The sequence below is a fragment of the Apodemus sylvaticus genome, chromosome 5 (assembly GCF_947179515.1).
Source record: "Apodemus sylvaticus chromosome 5, mApoSyl1.1, whole genome shotgun sequence".
Lineage (NCBI taxonomy): Eukaryota > Metazoa > Chordata > Mammalia > Rodentia > Muridae > Apodemus > Apodemus sylvaticus.
The window spans coordinates 150,852,216-150,875,183 of NC_067476.1; the positions used below are offsets into that span (position 1 = coordinate 150,852,216).

General features: G+C 54.8%; 2 protein-coding genes across 8 annotated transcripts in view; both read right to left on the bottom strand.

The window, feature by feature from the left end:
• Positions 1-978: 978 nt before the first annotated feature.
• Slc35c2 (solute carrier family 35 member C2) lies at positions 979-12,275 on the bottom strand. Of its 5 annotated transcripts, none has more exons than XM_052184288.1 (10): positions 12,183-12,275; positions 7,843-8,197; positions 7,419-7,569; positions 6,750-6,813; positions 6,024-6,096; positions 5,489-5,657; positions 5,320-5,403; positions 2,694-2,869; positions 1,878-2,007; positions 979-1,704 (listed from the first exon to the last, which is right to left on the bottom strand). In XM_052184288.1, exons 2-10 carry the CDS (start codon positions 7,960-7,962, stop codon positions 1,577-1,579), a joined length of 1,095 nt encoding a protein of 364 aa, XP_052040248.1. In that variant the 5' UTR covers positions 7,963-8,197; positions 12,183-12,275; the 3' UTR covers positions 979-1,576. The 5 variants fall into 5 exon arrangements, with proteins under 5 accessions (XP_052040248.1, XP_052040243.1, XP_052040246.1 ...); XM_052184283.1 differs by having other exon boundaries at positions 7,774-8,197; XM_052184286.1 differs by having other exon boundaries at positions 7,774-8,194; positions 12,183-12,267.
• Positions 12,276-13,511: 1,236 nt separating this feature from the next.
• Elmo2 (engulfment and cell motility 2) overlaps positions 13,512-22,968 on the bottom strand; it is a 37,304-nt gene continuing 27,847 nt past the window's right edge. For all 3 annotated transcript variants that reach the window (XM_052184280.1, XM_052184282.1, XM_052184281.1), the window contains exons 12-21: positions 22,747-22,881; positions 22,057-22,161; positions 21,868-21,976; positions 21,363-21,499; positions 19,730-19,893; positions 19,509-19,621; positions 19,314-19,421; positions 18,578-18,660; positions 16,785-16,862; positions 13,512-14,898 (exon numbers count right to left, since the gene is read on the bottom strand). In XM_052184280.1, the coding sequence (XP_052040240.1) occupies positions 14,698-14,898; positions 16,785-16,862; positions 18,578-18,660; positions 19,314-19,421; positions 19,509-19,621; positions 19,730-19,893; positions 21,363-21,499; positions 21,868-21,976; positions 22,057-22,161; positions 22,747-22,881 (1,233 nt within the window). In that variant the 3' untranslated portion in view covers positions 13,512-14,697. The remainder of the gene's footprint in view (positions 14,899-16,784; positions 16,863-18,577; positions 18,661-19,313; positions 19,422-19,508; positions 19,622-19,729; positions 19,894-21,362; positions 21,500-21,867; positions 21,977-22,056; positions 22,162-22,746; positions 22,882-22,968) is intronic.

The following is a 22,968-nucleotide window of genomic DNA, read 5'->3' on the forward strand; positions in this document are numbered from 1 at the left end:
ATCCTGACCTCTGAGCTTGCAGAACCCAAGACAGGCAGGGGCCAGATAAGGTAGCTCTCTGGAGTGTGGAGGCTGGCAGGGAATCAGGACTTAGAGCTGATCACAGTTCCAGTTGCTTTGAGGTTGGCTGCTCCTGGGCCTCAGTCTCCCCGCCAGACTCTAAACTCACGGGGATTCCTCTACAGCAGGGGTGGGCAAGAACTCACTTTTGGAAACCAGATTTTACTGGGATGTAGCCACCCCCCTTTGTGTCTGTGCCATGCAAGGCTTCTTTCCTGCTTCAAGTTGCAACAGACACCATATGGTCCTCAATGGAAATATTTACTATCTGTCCCTTCTACAAGTCTGGAGTCCGGCTCACGTTCTGGGCATAGCCAATGCAGCTCTAGTTGCTCCAATTCCACACAGAGTCCCTCCTGGGTCTTTGCCCAAAGCCACACAGACATCAGTGCATCAGGCACCCTCTGCTGCCAGGGTTTGGGCAGGGGTGGTAGCAGGCAGGGCTAGAACCACAGTGCGGGCAAATGGCGCCACCTGCTGTGGGTGCCTGAAGCACTTCCGCAGGCAAAGCCTCCTGGGCCAGGCACTCTCCTGCCAAGGCAGAGGAGAGCCAGCTGAGAAGGTGAAACCTCCCAGTGTCAGGCCACAAGAGGCTCGGCTTGGCCCAGCAGCATGGCCCTAGAGAAGGGCAGGAATTGGCCCACATTACAGACCCAAGTTCCTCCTGCCCAGCGCCGGGAGATTCTTCCTTTTCTAAGTCTTGGTCTCTTGGTTCTTGTATTTAAGAATACCTAACACTTAATCTGTAATGTTTTCCAGAAAGACTGAGGTACACATTATCCCCCTTTTAAAAACTCCACCTTTTAAAAACAGATACCCAACCTCCAGCCCAGACAAACTAAGTCTGGTCACACGGCGAGTCCGAGTCGGAGCCGAAGTGCATGTCTGGGCTGCAGAACTGGGAGGCTCCAGAGGATATAACCGAGCAAACACTCATTTATTTCCTGCAGTGGGTGCACGGTGTGGCCCCAAGGATGGGGCCTGGGGCACAAACAGAAGCCTGAGCTACAGAAGGCAGGGCAGAGGACAAGGCCCCAGGCAGGGAAGGGAGGAGAGGCCAGGCTCCAGGGCGCTCCTTGCTCTCATGCCTAAGGCAACATTGGGCTGTGCAGAAGGAAATCATTATTTCAACTATAAATAAATCTACTCTCCGAGGAAACTGCTGTCCAGGTGATGAGGCCCAGCCTCTCCATGTTTCCTTCCCAGGTGCCCCAGAGTCCGAACCTGAGACCTGTTAAGGTCACCCTGGCTCTCAGAGCCAGAGCAATGGTGGAGACAGGCTACCGGCTCCCTTCACTGACAGCTCAGGTCCTGGGGAAGAGCCTGGCATTCGCTCTTTGGGACCAAGCTCCACAGGAAAGAGCAGGAGCCTCAGCTCAGAGCCCTTACAGGTAGCTCTGAGGCTGCCACTTGCAGTTGCTCTGAGGAACCAGCTGGGCCCCTGGACCTGGTCAAGATTTGCCAGACCAGACAGTGCTGACTGTAGAGTGGCCTGCTTCTGCTGCTCCCAGGCTGGTCACCGTTGCCCCTGGGTCACAAAATACTCCTCGTCAGCATCCTCTTCCTCCTGATGGCTGCTCTGGAGTAGCAGCTCCAAGTCAGCGCTGGAGCCCACGCCCTTCAGGGGCTTAGGGCCACCATCACCTTGGAGTAGACACACCACGGTTACTGACCTAGTAAACTCTGGGGATGCCCTATATCCTCCCAGGGGGCAGCACCATCTGGCACATGTCCTGCGCCACAGTAACAGTTGCTAAGAGGCGGCTGGACGGCAGGACAGGCAGCAACACTAAGCCATGGGGAGGAGGCCACGGTACCTCTGGAATGTAGGGCCTTGAGGGCCACATGCAGGGAGATGCCAGAGAGGCAGAGGGCAAAGCCCAGCCAGTTCAGGAGGCTGATCTGGTCACCCAGCAGGTGAGCTGCCAACAGCAGGGTGCAGACTTCCTGTGGGCAGAGGCGGGACATGGGTCAGAAGATGACTTTGTGGCCAGGAGGACAGGACTCTGTACACACTGAGGCCAACCAGGCCAGCTGGCATGACAGGCCGAGGTCGGGACTTCTGTGCCCAGATCTCTGGCCTGCAGACCTGGTGTTACTGAGATGCAGATGCATAACTCTCAGCAAAAGCAGAATGCCAACCAACCCCCAAGACTCCCCCCAGCAGTAAGGGAGTCTGCTGTTGCTAGGCACCCACAGATGGACAGCTCTCACTCAGCACGGCTTTGTTAAGACAGGCCTCTCATCATAGCTAGAAGACGCTGTACACCCAAACGGTTTCTGTCAGAGCATGCTGTCACTGCTCCAGCATGGAGTCTGGCCAGACGGAAAGCCCTCCACAGACCCGACACGTGAACCCAGCTCCCAGTGCTGGGACTTTTCACAGATCCAGACTACTGCCAGTCAGATAGAATACAGGCACATGGTGGGCCTGGTGGTGTGAGGCCTGGCCTGCATCCCCAGAGCTACGCGTTGTTGACAAGTGGCATTTGCTCAGCGCCACAGGGGAAAATCACAGCACATCCTGGGCCGCACTCTGCCAACCTTCTCAGGGTGCAGGAACGGGCAGAGCTGCTAGAAGCCCTCAGGGGGCTCCTTCCAGGGTAGGTCTGGGGTCACTTCCCAGTGTGTACCTTAAAAATGCCAGCGATGGAGAGCGTGAGGCTCGATGTTCTGGACACCAAGAGGAACTCAGAGAAGCCCAGACCAAAGGCCAGAACCCCGCCAAGGAGGAGGCTCCCAAGGACCCACAGGAGCAGCCCCGTGTCCTGGAAGCGGAAGATCTTCTCAGAGGTGGACAAATGGAGACCTGAAAGCAACAGGGAGAGAGTGGGAGGCCGGGGCCTGCGCAGCCTGGTGGGGCCTGCGCGGCCTGGTGGGGCCTGCGCGGCCTGGTGGGCCCTACTCAACAGCTACTGTGTTTCTTCAGCGTGGTGTGTCGGGGTGGGGGATGCGGCTGATCATCTGTGGTAGGAAAAAGACTGGGGGCTTTAAAATAGTCCCCCATAGATGGCCTGAGACTCGGGGACCATGGTGGCTACTACAGAGCCCAGGGCAATGCATGTCCATGATCAGAACAGGAAGAATTGTACCTCTGGGCTCTGGTGGAGGCTGTTTAGGAATACAAATGTACAGATGTAAGGGCCCTCCCCTTTAGATTATGCACATGTGACTACATACACACACACACACACACACGCATATGCACACGAACACATAAACGTGGTACTGGGATAGAACCCAGAGCATTATGCTCTATCACTGATCTACACAGCCCAGCCAGCATCTGGATCTTGCTACTATAAAGCTAAGTATGGATTACAGTAGAGATAGCTCCTTTTGGCTGTGGGTTTCCCTACTGACAGAATGACAGGACCGTGACTAGATTGTCATTTCTTCAGCAAGCAGTATAATCTAATGAACATATCTCAAAAAATAAGTGCCCCCCTCAACCCCTGAGTTGAGTGTGGTGGTCCACACCTGTAACGACAGCATCTGGGGCACAGGGGGCTGACGACAGAGGGCTGCCTCAGGCATCAGCTACATAGAAAGCTCAAGTCTAGCCTGGGCTACACAAGACCCAAACCACACATGTCAGCTCATGATGGAACTAGAGCCTTGCTCCAGAGCACACTGTGTATAACACCAATTTCTGCCTCCATTTTCAGGAGCGGGGGAGGGGCTCCTTCTTCAAGGCTCTTCCCACAGTAAGGCCCCAGGGTGTGTTAAGAGCAGGTGAGGTCAGCATCCACAGGGCGCAGTAGGCACAGTGCACTGGAGGCAGGTAAGAACTTTGGGGGGGCTAAGAGGGGGAGGGGTTCACAATTCCACAGCGAGTGCCCCAGGCCAGCAGCCTGGCAATGCAAGCCATCTTGTTTGGCGCTGGGCTCGGAGCGCTGCAAAGGCAAATTGAAGGGAATTCAGGGAAGAGCAACATAAGTAATGAAGGCGCTTGGGGGATTAATTTACCAGAGAAGATTAAAGGAGCTAAGTCCATGCAGCTTAGCTAAGTGGCGGCGACCAGGGGCCTGTGGATGAGGTTTGCAGAGCGGGAGCACTGAGAGGGCCTGGGAGGGGGTGAGTGTGGCGTATGCTACAAGGGGCATAATGAAGGAATGGGGAGAGATTTTAAAAAGGAAAAGCGTGAGGCTCCACACACAAGTCTCCTGGACAACGGGGCTGCGGAATAATTTTCTCACGGAGGCTGGAGACGCTTCGCTGCGTGAAACTTAAATGGATGTGGGATGGAATTTTCTGTAATGACCCCGAGGACAGTTGGGACTCTGAGAAGGAGGGTAAACAAGGGACAAAGACTAATCCTAAAGCACTGGAGGAAGACAGGTGACAACGTTCTGTCCACCTTGGACACCCCCTGGCCTGGCCTCTCCTCTGAAAGCCACAGGAGATGGAACAATTATCCATGTGCCCAGGCTGTCCCTCAACCCCAGCTGTGGAAGGGGGCCACTCTGCCCAGGCTGGCTAACATCCATGGCCGAGCCATCCATGGCCATACCCAGCTTGCCAGGGCATCTGGATGCCATCAATTCACCTGTCCCCTCCCACTCATCCTCTACTACCCCTCCTCCAACCCAGGCAGCCCACCTGTGACAGACACACCCAGCACCCCACCTGAGACAGACATACCCAGCACCCCACCTGAGACAGACACACCCAGCACCCCACCTGAGACAGACATACCCAGCACCCCACCTGAGACAGACACACCCAGCACCCCACCTGAGACAGACACACCCAGGCACCCCACCTGTGACAGACACACCCAGGCACCCCATCTGTGATAGACACAGACTCTGCTCCTTGGGGGGTATGCGCACAGTGTGACAGTGGGTCCACCCTCCCAATGCCAGGTTGTGGGGACCTAGTCTGGCTTGCAAGCGAGCTATGGGACTGTGGGCAAGCTTTCAACATTCTGTTTCCTCAGTTTCTTTCTCCTGCTGACCAGGGGTGGCAACAGCCCTCCGCACCCAGCTGTAAGGGGCTATGACAAACCTGTGCATTTAAACGGTCACGAACAGCTCAGGTGCCTCTGGGGCTGTCCTCACCCTCTGCACTGACTCCTTGTATTTCACACCTAATTCCTCTGCATCCTTGTCTCACTAGATGCTAGTCATTTTGTGTGTCTGTCTATTCCCAAGCCACAGGGCAGGGTAACCTCCGTGGCTACCGCTGTGCCGAGCTCAGGGTGGGAATGCTAGATCCGCTGTTCCATGGCCCCCAGAGGGAGGAGACAGAGCGTACCTTCGAATATGGCAAAGAGAGGGAAGAGTCCTAGGAACATGAGCGGCTGCAGGTGGAACATGGTGTCAATGGGGTTCTGGAGGCCTGCAGGACAGGACATGGTGAGTTTGGTCAGGCCGGGTCTGCTGGCCTGTGCTTACCGGGCCCCCAGCCCTCCGCAGGGGCTCACCGAGCTCAGCTTTCTGCAGAAGCATTTGTGTAAGGGTCCAGCGGATGCCACCGATGAACGAAGCTCCCAGCACCAAGGCGAAGCCCTCCACGTTGAACTGCGTGGACTTATAGGTAAACATGAAGAGGCCGCCAGCAATGAGCAGGACCACCAGGACCAGGGCTGCACGCTAGGAGGGCAGGACAGCTCACAAGAGTGCCAGGCTCACGCATGTGACACATTTGTATTGGGCATCAGTAGCCTCCAAAGGTCCTAGCCCACTGATGGACTCACAGCTGACATGTTCCTAATGTCACACTTATTATAAAATACTCAAGTGCTGGTGCCCATCCCAGGCTCCAAGTGCCCCCTGACAAACAGGAACCACCAAGTTGCCCCAGGGGAATCCCAGGATTCGGCCCCACACAGACCCTGCCGCACTTGTTTCTAAACCTTCAGTCATCACCCACGTCAAGGTCCCCTCCCCGAGAGAGTCGTTCCAGAGACAGGGGCGGATGATCTCCTGCCACAGTGGAACAGGGGATGTGGGGCTCACCAGCTCCTCCAGCTTGAAGATGAGAGAGAAGATCAGGATAAAGAGCACAGCGGAGGATTTGGTCATTGTGTACCTGGAGCAGAGCAGATAGATACCCATAATGCACGGCTGCAGACTCACGCGAGGGCAACCAGGTCCCAAAGCCCCAAAGGAGCCAGCCAGTGGGGCCTGTGCGGGTGTGCCACCTTTCCTGGGAAGAAGTCTCTAAGAGGCCTGACTGTCACCAGGGGATGAACTGTGGGTCTAACACAAGCTCACTCAGTCTGTTCTTTACCTGGCTGTTAGAGACCAGGTAAGCATGACAGAAACTTGGACAAAGAGAAGTGACAGGCTGCACTCTCTAAAGCAAGACATCAGAGCTGTGACTGAAGACAGGTGGGCTCTGACACGCAGTGCTCCACTGCCTGGTCCTCCTCTCTGCTGCCTGCCTCCTCCCATTCCCAACCCCCACCCACCCTGCCAAGAACTCGGTGGCTGTTCTGTCCAGCTCCTTGCCGCCTGGCCAGCAGGTGCAGCCTAGCTCTCCACACTGGGCTTAGAAAGAGCTGGCGGCTTCCAGGCATGCTGCCAGGTGCAGGGGAGGAGCCCAGTGAGGGCTGGTCCCAGGGAGTGGCGGAGTAGCTGGCCCACTGGAGTAGCTGGCCCACTGCTGGCGGCGCAGCCTGCCAGCTGGAAGGAGCGGGTAGGCTTGGCCTGAAGGGGGCGGAGGGTGTGGTCAGTACTCACAGTGACACAGTGATGTAGAGGAAGCTCCAGTTGGACAGGCCCACGTCAAGTGCTGTTGCCAGTGCTGTGGGGACAGGGACACCCAGCCAGGGCAGCCAGTTGGCAGGCCTGAGGCTGAAGCACCTGAGGCCCTGCTTGCCTTCCCTTCCACTAAGCAAGTCAAGGCCAACTGCTAGCCAAAGCGCCCATCCTACGTACCCCCACCCCACCTCCACCCCCACCCTCACTGGCTAGGCCTGCAGTCTCCTCTGCTAAACAATCTCAGCAGGTCCACACAAGAGGATTAACCCCACCCTGTCAAACTGCTCGAGGGGCACCTGCCCTCCACCGGCCCTGCCTGCTAACCCTCTTTCCTCCCCCTCCCCCTCCCCCCTCCAACAGAGTCTTCAGCTCCCTTTCTGACCTCACATGCCCAGGGCCAGAGGTTCCCATCCACTCTTCAAGCCATGCCCACTCAACTAGGCCTAGGACATCTTTTAACCCAACCTGGCATGGCTATGGGGTGAGGCTCCCCCTGCTCGATGCCTGGTGAAGCCCGCCCAGGCCCGCGGGAGCCAGCACAGGCAAGGATGCTCCCTCCCTGCTTTGCTGAGACACAGCCGTGGGAGAAGGGTGGGGAGGAGAGGGGGCGGCCTGAGGCTTTCTGGCAACCCTCCTCACTGGGCCTACCTGTGGGGGCCACTCTTCTGAGGTAGTCGGTCCAGCTGAGCACCACGCGGGCCCTGTGGCTGGAGCACTGAACCAGGGCCCTGGACAGGGCGGAGAAGAGGAAGATCACGGCCAGGTGCAGCATGGTCATGAAGAGCGGGAAGTGGAAGCTCTGTGGGGCCCAAAGCAGACAGCAGGAGTGGAGAGGTGCCTCACGGCCTCTCCTCCCTCTGGTGGCAGGAGCCAATCCAGTGCTCTGCATGACCCCAGGGAGCAAGTGGCTAGTCCCCACTGTGGAGGTCACACAGAGATGTGGCAGCCCGGGGACTCACTCCCTGCCAGTGATATCACCCCCCTCCCGCCCCCTGCTAGGCACCTGTTTAGCCCGCCTGGGACCAGTGTCCAGGAAAAGCCACCATGACCTGCGCTGGCGAGGCCCAGCTACCTTTGTCAGCCATTTGTTGTAGAATGTGATTCCTATGGAGAAGCAGTAGTAGAGAAGGACCAGGCCCAGGGTCAGCGCTGCCTTCCACACAAAGGCGACGTCCAGGGCCCACCTCCCCATCCGTGGGCCAGCAGGAGCAGGAGCCTCTCTTGAAGGTGGCTGGCAGGGAGAACCAGCAGCACTGGACCACGGTTTTCAAAGGGCAGCTCGCCTGGCTGGAAGAGTCCTCTCGGCCTCCATGATGCAGAACGGGCGACGGGCCCTTGATGGCGTCCTCAGCTAAGGGGCTGGTGGCCAGAGCCCAACTGTCCCATGGCCAGCTGGATGTGGAGGTCACGGGTCCTCAGCTCTACTGCTGGAGAGAAGACAGGTGGGGTGTGGTGGCGTGCCTACAGACCAGCTCTGGCCACCGTGAGATCGCAGAGGCCATGGGTCCCACCGCAGACCATAGTGTCTTCAAACTGGCTTCCACGTTCCCACTTCGTGGGACCTTTCAACTGATGACTGAAGTCTGTTAGCCCGTGCTCCAGTCCTTCAACAGCTCCCAGCTGCTTTCATGAAGGCCAAAGGTCTAACCTGGTCTAGTCTGTCTCTGCCAGTCTGTTCCCAGAAGGGATGGAGGAAACAGCACACCCAGTCCACCCTTCCCTCTCAGGGCAGCCTACTTCAGGTGTGATTTGAGCACACAGACCTTTTTATTTCTTTTTAGTACTGTGGACAGAACCCAGGGCCTCTTGCTCGGGGCCAGGCTCCCAGTGAGCCACACCCCCATCCCCTTGTGTAATGCTTGTAAGGTGACACTCCACGAGGGCCGCACGCACACCTGGCCTTCCCTCCGTTCCCTTTTAGTCTGATGACTCTATGACAGAGAGACTATGGGACTTCAGGTCTTTAGGTCCTCAAGTGGATCAGCTGTACCTTGCCCTGGTGTCCAACAGCTCTTCCCAGAGAGGAGGTGCCTGCCAAGCCAAACTACCACCTGCCAGTCAGCCCAGCAAGGGTGGGCCCTGGCCCACTGTTAGACACCTGCTTCTTCAGGGGTACCATAGGTGTTTCCTCCCTACCGTGCCGAAGTGCCGGCTCCCCTGGGAACCTTCCAGAATGATGAGATCAGTCTCTTGCCCTGACCAGCTGCCAGGCTGGACAGACTGCTCTGTACTCTGGAACCTCTTATCACATCTCCTCCCCGAGGGAAAATTGGGCTGGCTGTGGGCTTTGCCCAATGGACTCCTGGACTGTGGCTATTTTCAGAGGAGCTTGGAGCCCTGGGTGGTGATCTGGAGGAGGCGCCCAGCATTTAGTGAGCAGGGACTAGAAAGGCTAAGGCGGACTCAGCATTTGGAGCACCCCTGAGAGTTGCAAAGGCACAGGGTTGGCCACTGGTTTCAGCAAACGTTGTTTTCCAGGGCTCCGCCATACACTGAAATTGTTAAGAAGACCATGTGTGCTGCCTAAGTGGAACTAAGAGTTCCCAGTTTGAAAAACCTGCTTTGCCGACAGCAACAGTGCTCACAGCTCTGGAGCTGCTGTGGCGGCTGTGACTTCCCCTCATGGTGAGCTCATTCTACAGCAAGAGGACCTCACCGGTGGTCTCCCTGTGCCTCCGGCTCCACAGAAACAGACAGGGGGAACCTGCCTTATTTCACCACCGGTTACCTTCCTTCCACACTACAGTTTGAGCACCACTGACGTCCAGGTTAATAAACAAGTTGTGACTAAAGGTGTGGTGGGTGCAGGGAAGGCCCCGCCACACTCGCCTAAGGCAGCCTTATATCTTGACATACTTTCTGCAAGCTGACATCACCCCAGCAGGCAGCCGGCTCTGGTCACCACAAACTCCAGAGGCAGATCCAACTGCTGACTAGACCTGGTCACCTGGGCCCCTGATCTCAGGTTCCTGTGGACACTGTTCTAACAGTTGGGGACCCAGGGTCAGACCTTCTTCAAACACACCTCAGGGTCCACATTCTCTCAATGCTGGGGCTCTGCAGCCTGGCACTACTGAATCTTTCTGGGAGAGGCCAGTCTTACAGGCTGCAATCTATTAACAGATCCCTGTTTCTACCCACCAGATGCCACAAGCATCATGCTCCTAACCCAAGTTGTCACAACCCAGACTGTGCCCAGAAATTACTTTGTAGTGCTGGCCTAGTACGTGGAGGGTCTGGGCTGAGTCTCCAATACTCCAGAACAGCCCAGACAGTGCTCCCTGAGAACCACTCCAGAACAGCCCAGACAGTGCTCCCTGAGAACCACTCCAGAACAGCCCAGGCAGTGCTCCCTGAGAACCACTCCAGAACAGCCCAGGCAGTGCTCCCTGAGAACCACTCCAGAACAGCCCAGACAGTGCTCCCTGAGAACCACTCCAGAACAGCCCAGACAGTGCTCCCTGAGAACTACTCCAGAACAGCCCACATGGTCCTCCCTGAGAACCACTGCCTCCCTTTCCCCGGCAGTCATGGGGCATGCTGTTCCCCTTTCTCTCAACTTACTAACCTGCCTACTTCTGCCCACTTCCTCCTTGGTCACTATACTGCCTTTTGTCCACTGGCCAAGCCTCCCCTTTCCTTCAGAGAGCTTGTCAGCTACCCACCTCTATGGGGCACCATGCAGAAGTCACTTGTGCCCCCACACAGACAGAGCTAAGTAGAAAGGACCCCGGAAGCTGACAGCCACTCACCTCATGTGTCCTCACTAGGCAGTGGTTTACCTCACACTGGCTACAGAGATGTAAAACCCTAAGGACCTCGCCCTCCTTCCATGGTAAGGGAGAGCAGCTTCTAGTCACATCTACCCTAGCATCCCTTTCCCCAAGCAACAGTGGCTACCTCAGAGCAGTGGGGGGCAACTCTGTAGCACCTGGCTGCCCTCTACCTCCTCAGCGGAAACAGGGGTGTACAGCTTAGCACTTCAGAGCACAGGCTCTAAAGATCCATGAGAAAACCCGTCTCTGTCACCTACGACTGAGATCCCAAGTTATCTGTCCTGGGCTGACTCAGTTTCTCTAGCCATGTGGTTTTGGGGCAGGGGCGTCACTGGCAGGAGCAGCACTTGGCACTGGCCCATGGTAAGAGTTATTCAGTGACCTACAGCAGAGCTTCCCAATGTCAGGCCCACACTCCCTTACCTCAGTCTGTCAGGCTGCTCACACAGGCCGCAGTTATTCTTTCCCTGTCATCTCACCAGAGCCTAGGTCTCTGTGGCTCCTCTCACGAAACTGACAGCTTCCGCCTCAGAGACCTATTGGGTGCAACTTGCCACTGTCTCTGGAGTCTTCTGCTTCCTGCACGGCTGCCTGGCCAGAGCCTTCCCTCTAACTCAGCCAGTAAGCACTGATACCTGAGAGCTGCAATCCAGCCTCTCCGCCTTCATTCCCGGCCCATCAAAACCACCCCAGTCTCTCTGTGAAAGCAGAAGAACCCAGCAGCTCCAGCCGACAGCTCAACCTCAAGCTGTTGCAAGGAGCTATCTTAATATTATGACTTTCAAGTCACATAGAAACCCCCAACAGCTGTTTTCTTTGGCCAAAGGCAGTCACCAATGAAGCCATGGCTGTCTTTCTGCATCCCTCATTTCCTGCCCTGTCAAGTCCACCTCTGGTTACTTTTTGACCCACCCACTTCTCTTCACCTCTCCCACCACCACAGACTACAGTGTGGTCAACCTGACAGAATCTAGGATCGCCTGGTTGATGGGCCTCGGAGCATATCAGAAAGGGGTTCTCATGATCAAGTTAACTGATGTGGGGAGACCCATGTAGTTGTGTGCAGGGGCTCCTGGACTCCATAAAGAGGGGAGAGGGGCACCAGCAAGCACTGGTGGCTCTCACGATTGTCTGCTTCAGGACCGTGGACACGATGTGACCAGCCGCTTCAAGCACTCACGGCCCTGACTTCCTCACGATGGACTGCAAAGAACTATGGGGGCGGGGGGGGGGGGGAACAAGCCCTTCCTTAAGTTGCAACAAGGAAAGAAACTAAGATTGTTCGGTTTCAACAGGCTGGAGACCCCTGGGCTGGGTCCGCAGGTCCTCCCTGGATCCTGCCTGCCTGCTGCCACCCCACGTACGGCCGCGTGCCCAGCACACCAGCCGGTGTCCCCTTCCCCAGGGCCCCCACTGCGCGTGGCACTTCCCACCGCGTGACGATTGTGTTTGCTCACGTGTCCCTGCCCCGCCTGCTCGGCAGTCTCCATCTGGTTCCCCCCCCCACTCCCCCAAAACCCGGCCCCCTCGTACGTGCTTGGCGAATGCCAGGCGTACGGTCCCGGAGCCATAGGAAGGCTGGGGAAACTGAGGCCGGGCGTGAACACCGGGGACCGCCCACCGCACGCCCACTTACCTCCGCCCAGGCTCTTGCCGGGAGACTCCTGCCGGAAGCTCGAGATGGGCACTGTGCCGCAGGAGGCGAGACTTCCGCCGGAAGCCGGTGGGGTGGGCGGAGCCAGAGCAACTCTTTCTAACTAAGGAGGCTACAGCAAGCTTTCCAACAGTCTCTCTGGTACCTTTCCCTTAAACGAGCACCAGGCACGAATCACAGATACTAACAACTCTGCAGAGGGCTTTTTTCTTCAGGGACCTCAAGCGGCTGGGAAATGACGTGACAACTATTAAATTTTAGAAAGAAGTAAAAGGTCCTGGCAAAGTAATAATGGACACTTTGTGACCATAAATTGGTGAGAATTATTCAATAGGCTGAGTACGGGAAGATCATCCCAGAGGAATGGAACCCGAAGGGAAGGGGGCGAGAAGGATCTGGCCTTCCCGGAAGCCCAGATGGGCAGGTTGCATTAGCCTCAGAACACCAGTTTGGCACACCCGCATTCGATTCCTTTCAGGTTCAGAGAATGTGGGCAAGATAACCTCTCAGCCATGCAAGCTAGGGAGGGCCGCAGACCCCAGCTGGCCCCGTTTTCGGCTTCTGCGCATCCGGGTTCTACAAGGACTGGCTGCAAACAGGGATCCTTGCACATGGCTTGGCTGGGCTCCTGGCTCCTCGCAGAAGGCTCAAGGCCAGAGTGTAAGCTGTGCTTTGTGCACACTGCTGCTGTAGGCTGCTGCCAGCTGGCATCACGGAAGCATTCGTTGATTCAATGCTTCCTAAGATCTACAATGGTGCCCGTCGCAGCCCAAGGTCTTGGCTTCATTCAGCCCTCAAGGCCTGTGAGGCATGCACTTTCTATGCCGTCTGAAAGCGCCTGTCCTCGCCCCCTTCTGACAGCGGCAAGAGGAAGTATCTATTTTCATCACTGCCTTCATTCAAGCCTCCCCGCTACCACGACTACAACAGCTTAAAGCACCAGCTGGAAGGCTGGGCACTAAGTACAGGCAACACACCGGGTGCAGAACATGGCTTCTTTGAAAGGCACAAGTACTCGAGCTGTTCCCTGGCTGTGTCCCTGGCAGGGAAAAAAGGGAGGAGGGATTCTTGGGGGTGTACAGTATGCCTTTCCACGTTGTACCCAGCAGGGCTGAGCAGGAAACATGCTGTCCTGTAGCACAATCTGTGAACATCCGTAGCCAGCAGGTGTGAGTATGCGCATGACAGAGCGGCAGAGACAGGGGAGAGGGAGCTGCCCAGATGCTCTCAGGCACACTGAGATGAAGGCTGTCAGGCGACCCTTGGGGCAGGGATCGGGTGCAGAGAAAGAGGTGTGGATAGGAACCAGTCTACATGAAAGTGTATTTATTGAAAACACGTCACTGACAGGAAGCTCCTAGCTGCTCTCTGGTTACACTCATAGCTCATGACTGAGAGCACTAGTTTTGCTCTCTATTTTCCCTTAAACATTCTATCCTAGAATAGGAAGATCTTATATAAATATATATACACGTCTGTATAAGTATGGCCTATAGTAAAGAAAATATATAGTACACTCTTCATTGGGTCGTACCCACCATGCCAGGCTACCAGTACTGAATACCTCCATGTTAACATGCGTCCGAGGAAAGAGGCTATGCGTGCTTCCAGTGCTGCAGCACCAGTGAAGGCCCAGGGCACAGCTGTGGCCCCAGCCGCTGTGACATCATGGCTAAAGGTGGAAACCACAGCGCCAGGAAGGAGAGAAAGGGAAGGCAATGCCGCTGTCTGGGGTGAGGGGAAGCAAAAGGGAGGGCCTGTAACTAAGGGACACGGGGACAATCTTCCTCCACAGGAAAACGGAGAACTGGAGGGGGTGAGCTAGAGGCCTCAGACTGCCTTCCCCCACGGCATTCCTAGAGCCTGAGAGAGCAGGATTCAGGCAGGAGGCCTCTGCCTGGTCAGGATGAGGCTGAGGCTGAGGCTGAGCGCTTGGGGGGAAATTACTACCTGTCCTGATACCTGCATGGACAGAGAGACGGGCATCTCTAGAGACTAGAGATGGTAGGGCCAAACCCCAGAGGCAGCAGCATGAGGCACAGGACAAAGCTGCAATGAGCCCTCAGAGACTTATTAAGCAAGAGCTCAAGGCCCGTTCTTGCCTGAGCCACCTGAAGACAGTCACTCGGGGCTCTCGCCATCCTCAGGCCTCTGGTCCCCAGAGGCAGCCTGCCGTGGAGCAGCTTCAGGCCACATGGGTTCTCCAGCAAACCAGAGAGTAGGCTTGTAAGGGCGTGGCTGTCCGTAGGTCCAGATACAGATGCAGACCAGGGTGGGAGGCGTGAGCATCGTGAGTTCACTCCTCCAAGCCCGATCCAGGCTCTGTGGTGCTGACAAGGGCATCGTGCCCTGACTTCATGACTCCTGGTGGCTGGGACAGAAAAGCTCTGGGTCCCCCTGGGTTTGAGGAGTAGTTACCACAATCACTACAGAGTCTGTACACATGGAGGGCAAGGCGCGGGCTGCCAGTGTCCCCTGGGCCCCAGTCCCTTCCCGCTCAGCCATAGTGATAGACGAAGTCATAGCTGCTGGGCTCCTTGGGGACCGGGGGTGGCGCCTCGGGGATCTGAATGTTCTCCAAGTCCAGAAGCCGCAGCTTCATCTCCATGCTCAGCAGTGTGTCCAAGTCGCTCTTCGTTAGCTCGCTGGACATATCCTTCCCCAGGAGGGCGCTGAGTCCATCAATCCAGATGCAGTACTGTGGGCAAGGGGCAAATGTGACCCAGTGGCCCTGGGGCTGCAGTGGGACTCACAGCAGTGCTATTGGGTACCATTCAAAATATGCAAAGCTCACGGGAGACAAGAGCAAGGGCAGCTGGGAGAGGAGCATCACTGTCAACTAACAGTTCGCGGGGGATTCATGTGGGAGCTTAAAAAATGATAGGAAAGTGATCTACAATGCAGTTAAGGAGATCAAGAGAACAGAAATCAGGACTGGAGCAGAAAACACAATGAAAACACACACTCAATGAACACACTCACTCAATGAAAACACACATTCACTCAATGAACACACACACTCAAAACACACTAAATGAACACACTCAATGAACATACAAACTCAATGAAAACACTCTAAACGAATACTCAATGAACACATACTCAATGAAAATGCACACTAAATGAACACACTCAATGAACACACACTCAATGAAAACATACACTAAATGAACACACTCACTCAATGAACACACACACTAAATGAACACACATACTCAATGAACACACTCAATGAAAACACACACTCAATGAACATACTCAATGAACATACACACTCAATGAACACACACACTAAATGAACACACTCACTCAACACACTCAATGAACACATACACTCAATGAACACACACTAAATGAACACACTCACTCAATGAACACACTCAATGAACACACACTAAATGAACACACTCACTCAATGAACACACACACTCAATGAACCCATACACTCAACTCAATGAACCGAGCAGGAAGCACGCCGGGACTCAGGATTGCAATTTAGTTAAAGAAGAAAACTCCAAGCCGGGCAGTGGTGGTGCACGCCTGTAATCCCAGCACTCTGGGAGGCAGAAGCAGGATTTCTGAGTTTGAGGCCAGCCTGGTCTATAGAGTGAGTTCCAGGACAGCCAGGGCTATACAGAGAAACCCTGTCTCGAAAAAATCAAATTCAAAAAACCAAAAAAAAAAAAAAAAAAAAAAAAAAAAAAAAAAAAGAAGAAGAAGAAGAAAACTCCAATAATGCCAATAATGTTAAAACATGTTTTAAAGGGAAGTACAAAAAAAACTACCACACCTACATGATGGAACATGCTTATAACATCTAAGCACTTGGGAGACAAAGGTAGGCTAACCTAAGCTACGGTAAGTTTGTGATTAGTTCCAACTTACATTAGACTTGCCTCAGAAAAACAAAACTTAAGCCAGAGGCTCCCAGAATGCAAAGCTCCAGCAGTGGCTCTGCCCGGAAGCTGTCTGCCACTGCTTTGTCTGTGCCTGGTTCACTGCACTTCGATATCCCAACAAAGTCCTACTGGCCCAAGGTCCATTCCTCTTGACCCCAAGTGCTCAACAATAGGCCCTCAATTAACAACGAATTGACTGAGTTGGGCACTAACATCTTCCTGGACTACAGGTGACCTGGGAGTCCCTTGTGAGCAGGAGCAGACCCAGCTGGCTCCACAGCCTGACTAGGTTGGCTCCTCGTAACTGGATTCAACTCATCTGGGAAAAATTACGAGATTACAAAGAGGAAAACCCTCCCATGCCAGGCCCACTGCTCCTAGGGTGCAAAATGAAAGGCCGTGTGTGGTGGCGCAAACTTTTAATCTCAGCCCTCTGGAGGCAGAGGAAGACAGACCTCTGAATTCAAGGCCAGCCTGGTCGGTCTGTCTGTCTGTCTGTCTGTCTCTCTCTCTCTCTCTCTCTCTCTCTCACACACACACACATACACACACAGCCCATAGACTTAGCGATCCATTTTGGCTGTCTGGTTTCTGGGGATACTGCTGTGCTGGCCACACCTCCTCTCCAAATGAAGACGCCATGGTGAGGGCACTGGTGTTCAAGGCTGTGTGGCACAATACTTACCTCATACTTGTTAGGAGCAATGAAATTCAGTGTCTCGTCAGGATCGTACAGGATGGAGAAGGCCAACTCCAACACCTCCTACAGACAAAGAGTTGGAGTGACTTGGAGCAGTGACTGGTTATGATGTCACCAAGGTCCCTGGACATGCACCCAGTGTGGTGGACCTGAGGCCAATGTTGACTGACCTTAACCATACTCCCTGCCAATGTCACCCTAAGATGTGCTGGTGGTGTTTTAAATTTGGAACTTTGATGGTGATGCCGGCCTGCATCCCAGCAATCAAGAGGTTGAGGATTTGAGGTGAGTCTGGGCTACCTACGGAGACCCACCCTCCCCCAGAAAGCAACAAACAAAACTTATTGCAGCGAAGTATTTTCAACACTCAGAACAATGAATGTCAGAACCATATACTACCCTATGTTTTTATCTTAGCTTTCAAGATGACTGGTTTCCTCTTTCTATGTGGCTGTACTCAGTACAAAAAAGTCCTGAGAGGTTAAAAACCAAACCAAACCAAAACAAAACAAAAAACAAAAACCCTCCAGCAAAAGCAAACCACTGATGAGCTGAGACAGTCTGAGCATCAAAACAGTAACTGCAATGCAGAGTCACATGTGACTGGCTTACACGCATGCACTCACAGAGTCACACATGACCAGCTTACATGCATGCACTCAAAGTCACATGTGACCGGCTTACACTCATGCACTCAGAGAGTCACATGTGAACAGCTTACACACATGCATCCAGAGTCACACATGACCGGCTTACATGCATGCACTCACAGAGTCACATGTGACCGGCTTATACTCATGCACTCACAGTCACATGTGAACGGCTTACACACATGCATCCAGAGTCACACAAGACAGGCTTAAACCCATGCACTCAGAGTCAACTGACCGGCTTAAACTCAGGTACTCATAGAACACTAAGGAGCCAGCTCACTGCGTACATGCTAAGGGAGCCAAGCCTTCGGCCTCCCTGTTCCATCCACTGTACCACAGGAAGCCAACAGTAGACAAAGGCAGGTTTCTTCACGGAGAAGTGGCTCAGCTCGTTAGTAAGTGGAATCCCCTAGTGTACAAGGTCCTGAGCAGCTTGAGTCTGCTGACACGGCAAAGCACCAGCCATTAGGGCCTCTCAATAGGCCCCAGTCCCAAGTAGGACATGGCCAAGCCAGGGCAAAGTCAAACCTGAACCAAATCAAACCTCTAGGTCCCTGTGCCAATTTGCAGATCTGGGACAGAAGACAAGCACGGAGACCCAGTCAGCAAAACTGAGACTCTGGGAAATGACCACATAAGCAACATGGTCGATTACACTAATAAAGTGAAGACGGGGAAAGGGTGGAGGGGAAGGGCATGAATGAAGGACTCAGACGCACATGCAGCAGGCAAACCCATGGGAACGGGTTCTGACCGGGGTACGATGTGTACATGTGTACATATAACATATGACAGCAGTGGACATTTCAAAGTGAATGGAATATTTCATATTAAATAATGGCCTTTTATCTCAGGCTAGGTGTATTAGGGTGACTCCATGGCTGTATCCTTCAGAGATGTGCAGGAGATACTCATGAAAGAAATGGTGTGCCACTCGGGGTTTCCCAGTGTCGTGAGGAGTGGTGGCAGAGTTTCCAGGGTTGCTGAGGCTGCTGAGGCGTGCACTGGGATCTATGTTCTTGCAGTGTTCACTGCTGTATAACTTAAGGTGGGGAGAGAGCCTATGCGCCCTGACCATGGCCGCAGTTGTCCGGGTGCGGGCTGGGGCTCAGCCCCGCCTCTCACCTTATTCTGTTTCAGGGCACTCTTCTCTTTCATGTGAGGACAATCTTTCCCAGTGACAATGGCCTTGATGTCTGCAACAGGAACTGATAGAGAGCGGGAATTACCATCTGGAAGCGGATGCCGCAAGCTGGCCAGCACTCCTGAGTGCTGGGAGGGAAGGCCCAGGCCGAGGGCTGTCCCAGCTCAGGGAGGTGTGTGCGGATTAGCCTGCCCCGCTCCTCTGTGAACCCTGGCTTCACCCATGGGTGCTGCCTGGGTTCACCCTTCCAGGAGTAGAGCCTTGGGCGCCCGTCCACTTCGTCCCCATGGTGAAGGTGACAGAGTGGCCAAAGCAAGCAGCGTCACAACTAACAACCAAGCTGCCACCTGCTAGATGGTGCCCGTGGGAACGAATGCACTTCTCAGTCCTCTGTGGATGGAGTGTGGCATCACCTCATTGTTCCAGACGTGAAAGCAGGCGAGGATTAATTCACAACATCCAGCCTTAGTAAGCACCGGGGACTAAGCTGGGTTTTCATGGACTCCGTAGCTTAGAGCCTCTGCCCACTGCCTGTCACTGCGGTCTTGCCCTGCCCTTTCTGACTTACACACAGCCGCAGCTGGGATTCAGCAACCTCCCAACCACCCTGAGCTGGGCCAGAAAGAGGATCTTTAGCGGACGAGGAGACACTGGGCTTGAGAGCCAGGACCAGCACTGGGGACACTTGTTGACACACCAACGGAGACATGCACCTACTTTTCTCCTGCAGGGATTCGAATGTCACCTCCCCTTGAGGGTTGTCATCCAAGTCACCATAATGCAAAACCTTGTGGTTCAGTGCCAAGCGGCAATGCCAGAACCTCTCTGCAAACCAAGGAGGGCAAGCAGGTGAGACATGGGCAGTGCTAGGCACAGGGGTGCCAGACAGAGCCAGCTCCAGACGCCCCTTACCTTGGCGACGACGGTTCCCGATTTTCCGGAAGCTGCTGCCCTCACACAGCCGGTTCAGGCGCTGTTGCTTGATCAGTTCCAGGATCTCAGGCTGGATCTTCTCTCGAAGCTCCCTGTGAGCACAGCACCCAAGTCCGTGTAAGACTCTGGGAGAGCGATGCTCTCAGGGTGGAGCTGGAAGGAGGGTGGCTCCCTCACAGGCCCTGTCAGCTGACACTTACACAATTGGCGGGGACTGAAAGTCGTCCTGGCTCATTCTCTCAGACTGACGCAGCCGCAGAATTTCTGAGTAGCTCAAGCTACGAAGTTTACTTTTGAACTGATCCAGAGAGTTGGGTTTCGAGGGCAGGGCCCGGGTGATCTGCTCTCGAACAACTTGCATAACCTGGGCAAAGAAGGAAGTCATAGGCCGCACTGACAGTGGATGGGCCAGCTAGAGACGAAGGCTCTCCCTCCCCCACTGTCTCAAGTGGAGTGGGCAACAGAGAGTCCTGACTTCCTAGTGGACAGCTCAGGTGGGGACTCAGGTCACATGACAGATGGTGACAGGAGTTTCTTTTCACACAGTCAGGGAATAGGTTCTGATCTCAACTCTTAAAGGCTTAACTAACTTCACTGACTCAGCAAGATGAAGGCCTCCATCGCCCTGTCTCCACAGAGTTAAGGCAGCTTCCTGCAAACCAGGCCACGAAGAACACGAGATTCAACATGGAAGGCAGGCACAGCATCCAGCAGGCAGGGTGCTGCAGTGTGACAGCTTCCCTAAACAACTGAGAGAAGAAAGCAGGGTGCCTTCCTTCCCAGTGTACATGTGTGCGGCATGACCCTGCTGAGGAAAGCGCTCTCAGAAAGGACGAATGAGCATGCATGCGCGTGCACGTGTACACACGCACACGCGCACACACACACACACACACAGGCACACACTCTCACAAAGGCACACTCACACAGAGACATACACACACACACAGACACACACTCTCATACACTCACATGCAGACACACACACAGAGACATACTCACACACAGAGGCACACACACACAAACACACTCACTCTCACAAAGGCACACTCAACGGCACGCTCACACACAGACATAGTCACACACACAGTCACACACACAGACACACACACAGACACACATTCATACACTCACATGCAGACACACACACAGACATACACACAGAGGCACACACACACACTCAGTCACACATATTTATTCACTCACACAGGCAAAGAGAGACAGAGATAGAGAGAGGAAGACTCTTACAGGCAACTCTTCTTTAGACTTTCCAAAGTTTGTTGTTTTATTTTCTTAAGACAGGGTCTTGCTATGCAGGCCAGGCTGACTTAGAATCCATGCCCACCAGCCTCACGCGCATGCGCTGCTGTGTCAGCTCACCTCCAAAGCTTCCCCATTGGGATGGTCAGCCTGAAAACACTGGGTTCCTGGACTGTCAGCCGTGAGAGCCTAGCACTCAGGGCATGGAGGCCTGAGAGGCACCAAGGTGAGCGCACTGTGCCACCCTTCCTGCCTTGTGACACTGGCTGTTCATGGGACACATCTGCCGCACTGTGGCCATGACGGGTCCAGCCCTTTTGCTCGGCTATTTCCCTGACCCTGTGGAGGACAGCGGCAGGTGCTAGCTTTCCCAGGTAATCACAGGTCTTGGGCATCATGGGAAAGATGCCCGTTCAAGGTTACAAAAGGGAGTCATGACAGCAGACTCAGGCTGTCCAGTTCTGCCGACCAGGCTGGTTTTCCAGCTCAGGGACTGACTCCCCAGGCGCTGGCCAGCTGTCAGGCTGCCTCGTGGTCTTCTCCCAGCAGCCTCTGCGGCTCGGCAGCACTGACCTTGTTGAAATCCTCTGCTGTCGCCCTCATCTCCTTCCAGGTCTTGTTCAGCAGCTGGATACAGATCCCAAATAGCTCCTCGAAGGCTCGGTCATGGGTGAAGAACATCGGGTGGTAGTCATTGCGCCCTTCATTTGCTGCGGAGAAGACACCATAAGCATGAAGGCTCTGCCCTCAGGCACCCAAGGCGCCTGTCTGGCAACTCTGAATTCTCTGCACTCAGGTCATGAGGACAAAGAAAAGAGACCACGACTACAGTGATCGGGTGCAGAAGGGGTTTTCCTCAAGCCCTTAGCTCTCTGCTGTTACAAGCTCAGCCAGCCCTTACACACAGCACAGGGGAGCTGGAAATAAATACCTCAGATCACTAGCTCACAAAGCAGCACCTGTGATCACCATGGACAGGGTAAGTGGATTGGGAGCTCCCCCCCACCCAAGGCCCTCCGGTCCCTCCTGCCATCTGGCCATCGTCACCTCTAGCTGGAGCCTGGCTGTGCAGACTTACGGAGCTCCCCGACCTGCAGGATCTCACAGAGCATCTTGGTCAGCTCAATGGCACTGCGGCCGAAGGGACACTCGTGTCTGTCCTCCCGGCTACTGTTCTCCAGGACAATCTACAGACAGAAAGGAAGTGGGGGTGAGGGGAGGCAGGTGTGGATTGGCACCAGGACTGAGGGGCTGCCCCGGCCTTTACCCGGATGTAGGTGTCCTGGTGGAATTTGGCCAGGTACAGCATGTTGTCAAGGGCCAGCATTCCAGGAGGAGTCTGGGTGAAGTCCAGGGCTGGGTTGATATGGTTCTGGAGAAAGCAGGAGAGCGGGTGTGGACCGGAGTCCTCACGTGTGGAATGGCCTGGGGTCCCGTCCTCCTTTCTCTCAGCTGCACCCTAGCCTGTCCGACTCCTGGAGCACTGGACTGAGGCTGCTTCATCATGCAGCCCAGTGCCAAGTCGGTACAGCACGGTACACCAACCTCACTCCCAGCTGAGCCATGTTTAACCAGACAATAGTCAACTGCTGCCTCATCAAGAGCAAGCCATGTTGAGTCGATTCACACAGGCTGCGGGGCCACCCCTTCCTCTCCACTGTAGGAGGGGGGCTGGGAAATGGAAGGTGGAGGCTAACCCTTGGCACCGGAGGTGGGGAGGCACGCCATTAAGGTGAGAGAGACCACCAGCGCTTTACCTACTGCAGGCATATGGCCCCCTTTCCCTCGGCACAGACTGGCGTCCTGGGCCTGTAATTGATGGGTCTGATTTACGCCCCCTGAGTGGCCACAGCCAAAGCAGGCCAAAGGCCCTCACCTCTTTCTGTCCGCTACTCCAGGGCTATCACTATGAAGGGGGAGCTGCCAGGGCAGAGAGGGAGGGCACTGTGGTGCGTACCGTGAAGCCCAGCATCTTATAGTCCTTGGTATACATGGCCTTGCGCTTTTCAGTCCCACTCCCAGGGACGTTGCTGGGGTCCGACTCAGCGTCAAACGCAATCCTCCTGAGTTCAAATATAATGTCTCTTTGAGCCTGGGAGAGAGAATGGTAGCAGGCAGGTCAATCAGAAGCAGGGAAGAGAAACAGCAGGGCTCCTGCACCCAAGCCAGTCTCTTGGGA

What these genes read in the sequence shown, in the direction of transcription:
- Slc35c2 (XM_052184283.1), bottom strand. Translation starts at nt 7,962, where the DNA reads ATGGGGAGGTGGGCCCTGGACGTCGCCTTTGTGTGGAAGGCAGCGCTG. An exon ending in CAGAAGAGTGGCCCCCACAG is followed by an intron (nt 6,814 to 7,418) that starts GTAGGCCCAGTG and finishes CTGTCCCCACAG; the next exon opens with CACTGGCAACAGCACTTGAC. An exon ending in TCTGCAGAAAGCTGAGCTCG is followed by an intron (nt 5,404 to 5,488) that starts GTGAGCCCCTGC and finishes CCTGTCCTGCAG; the next exon opens with GCCTCCAGAACCCCATTGAC.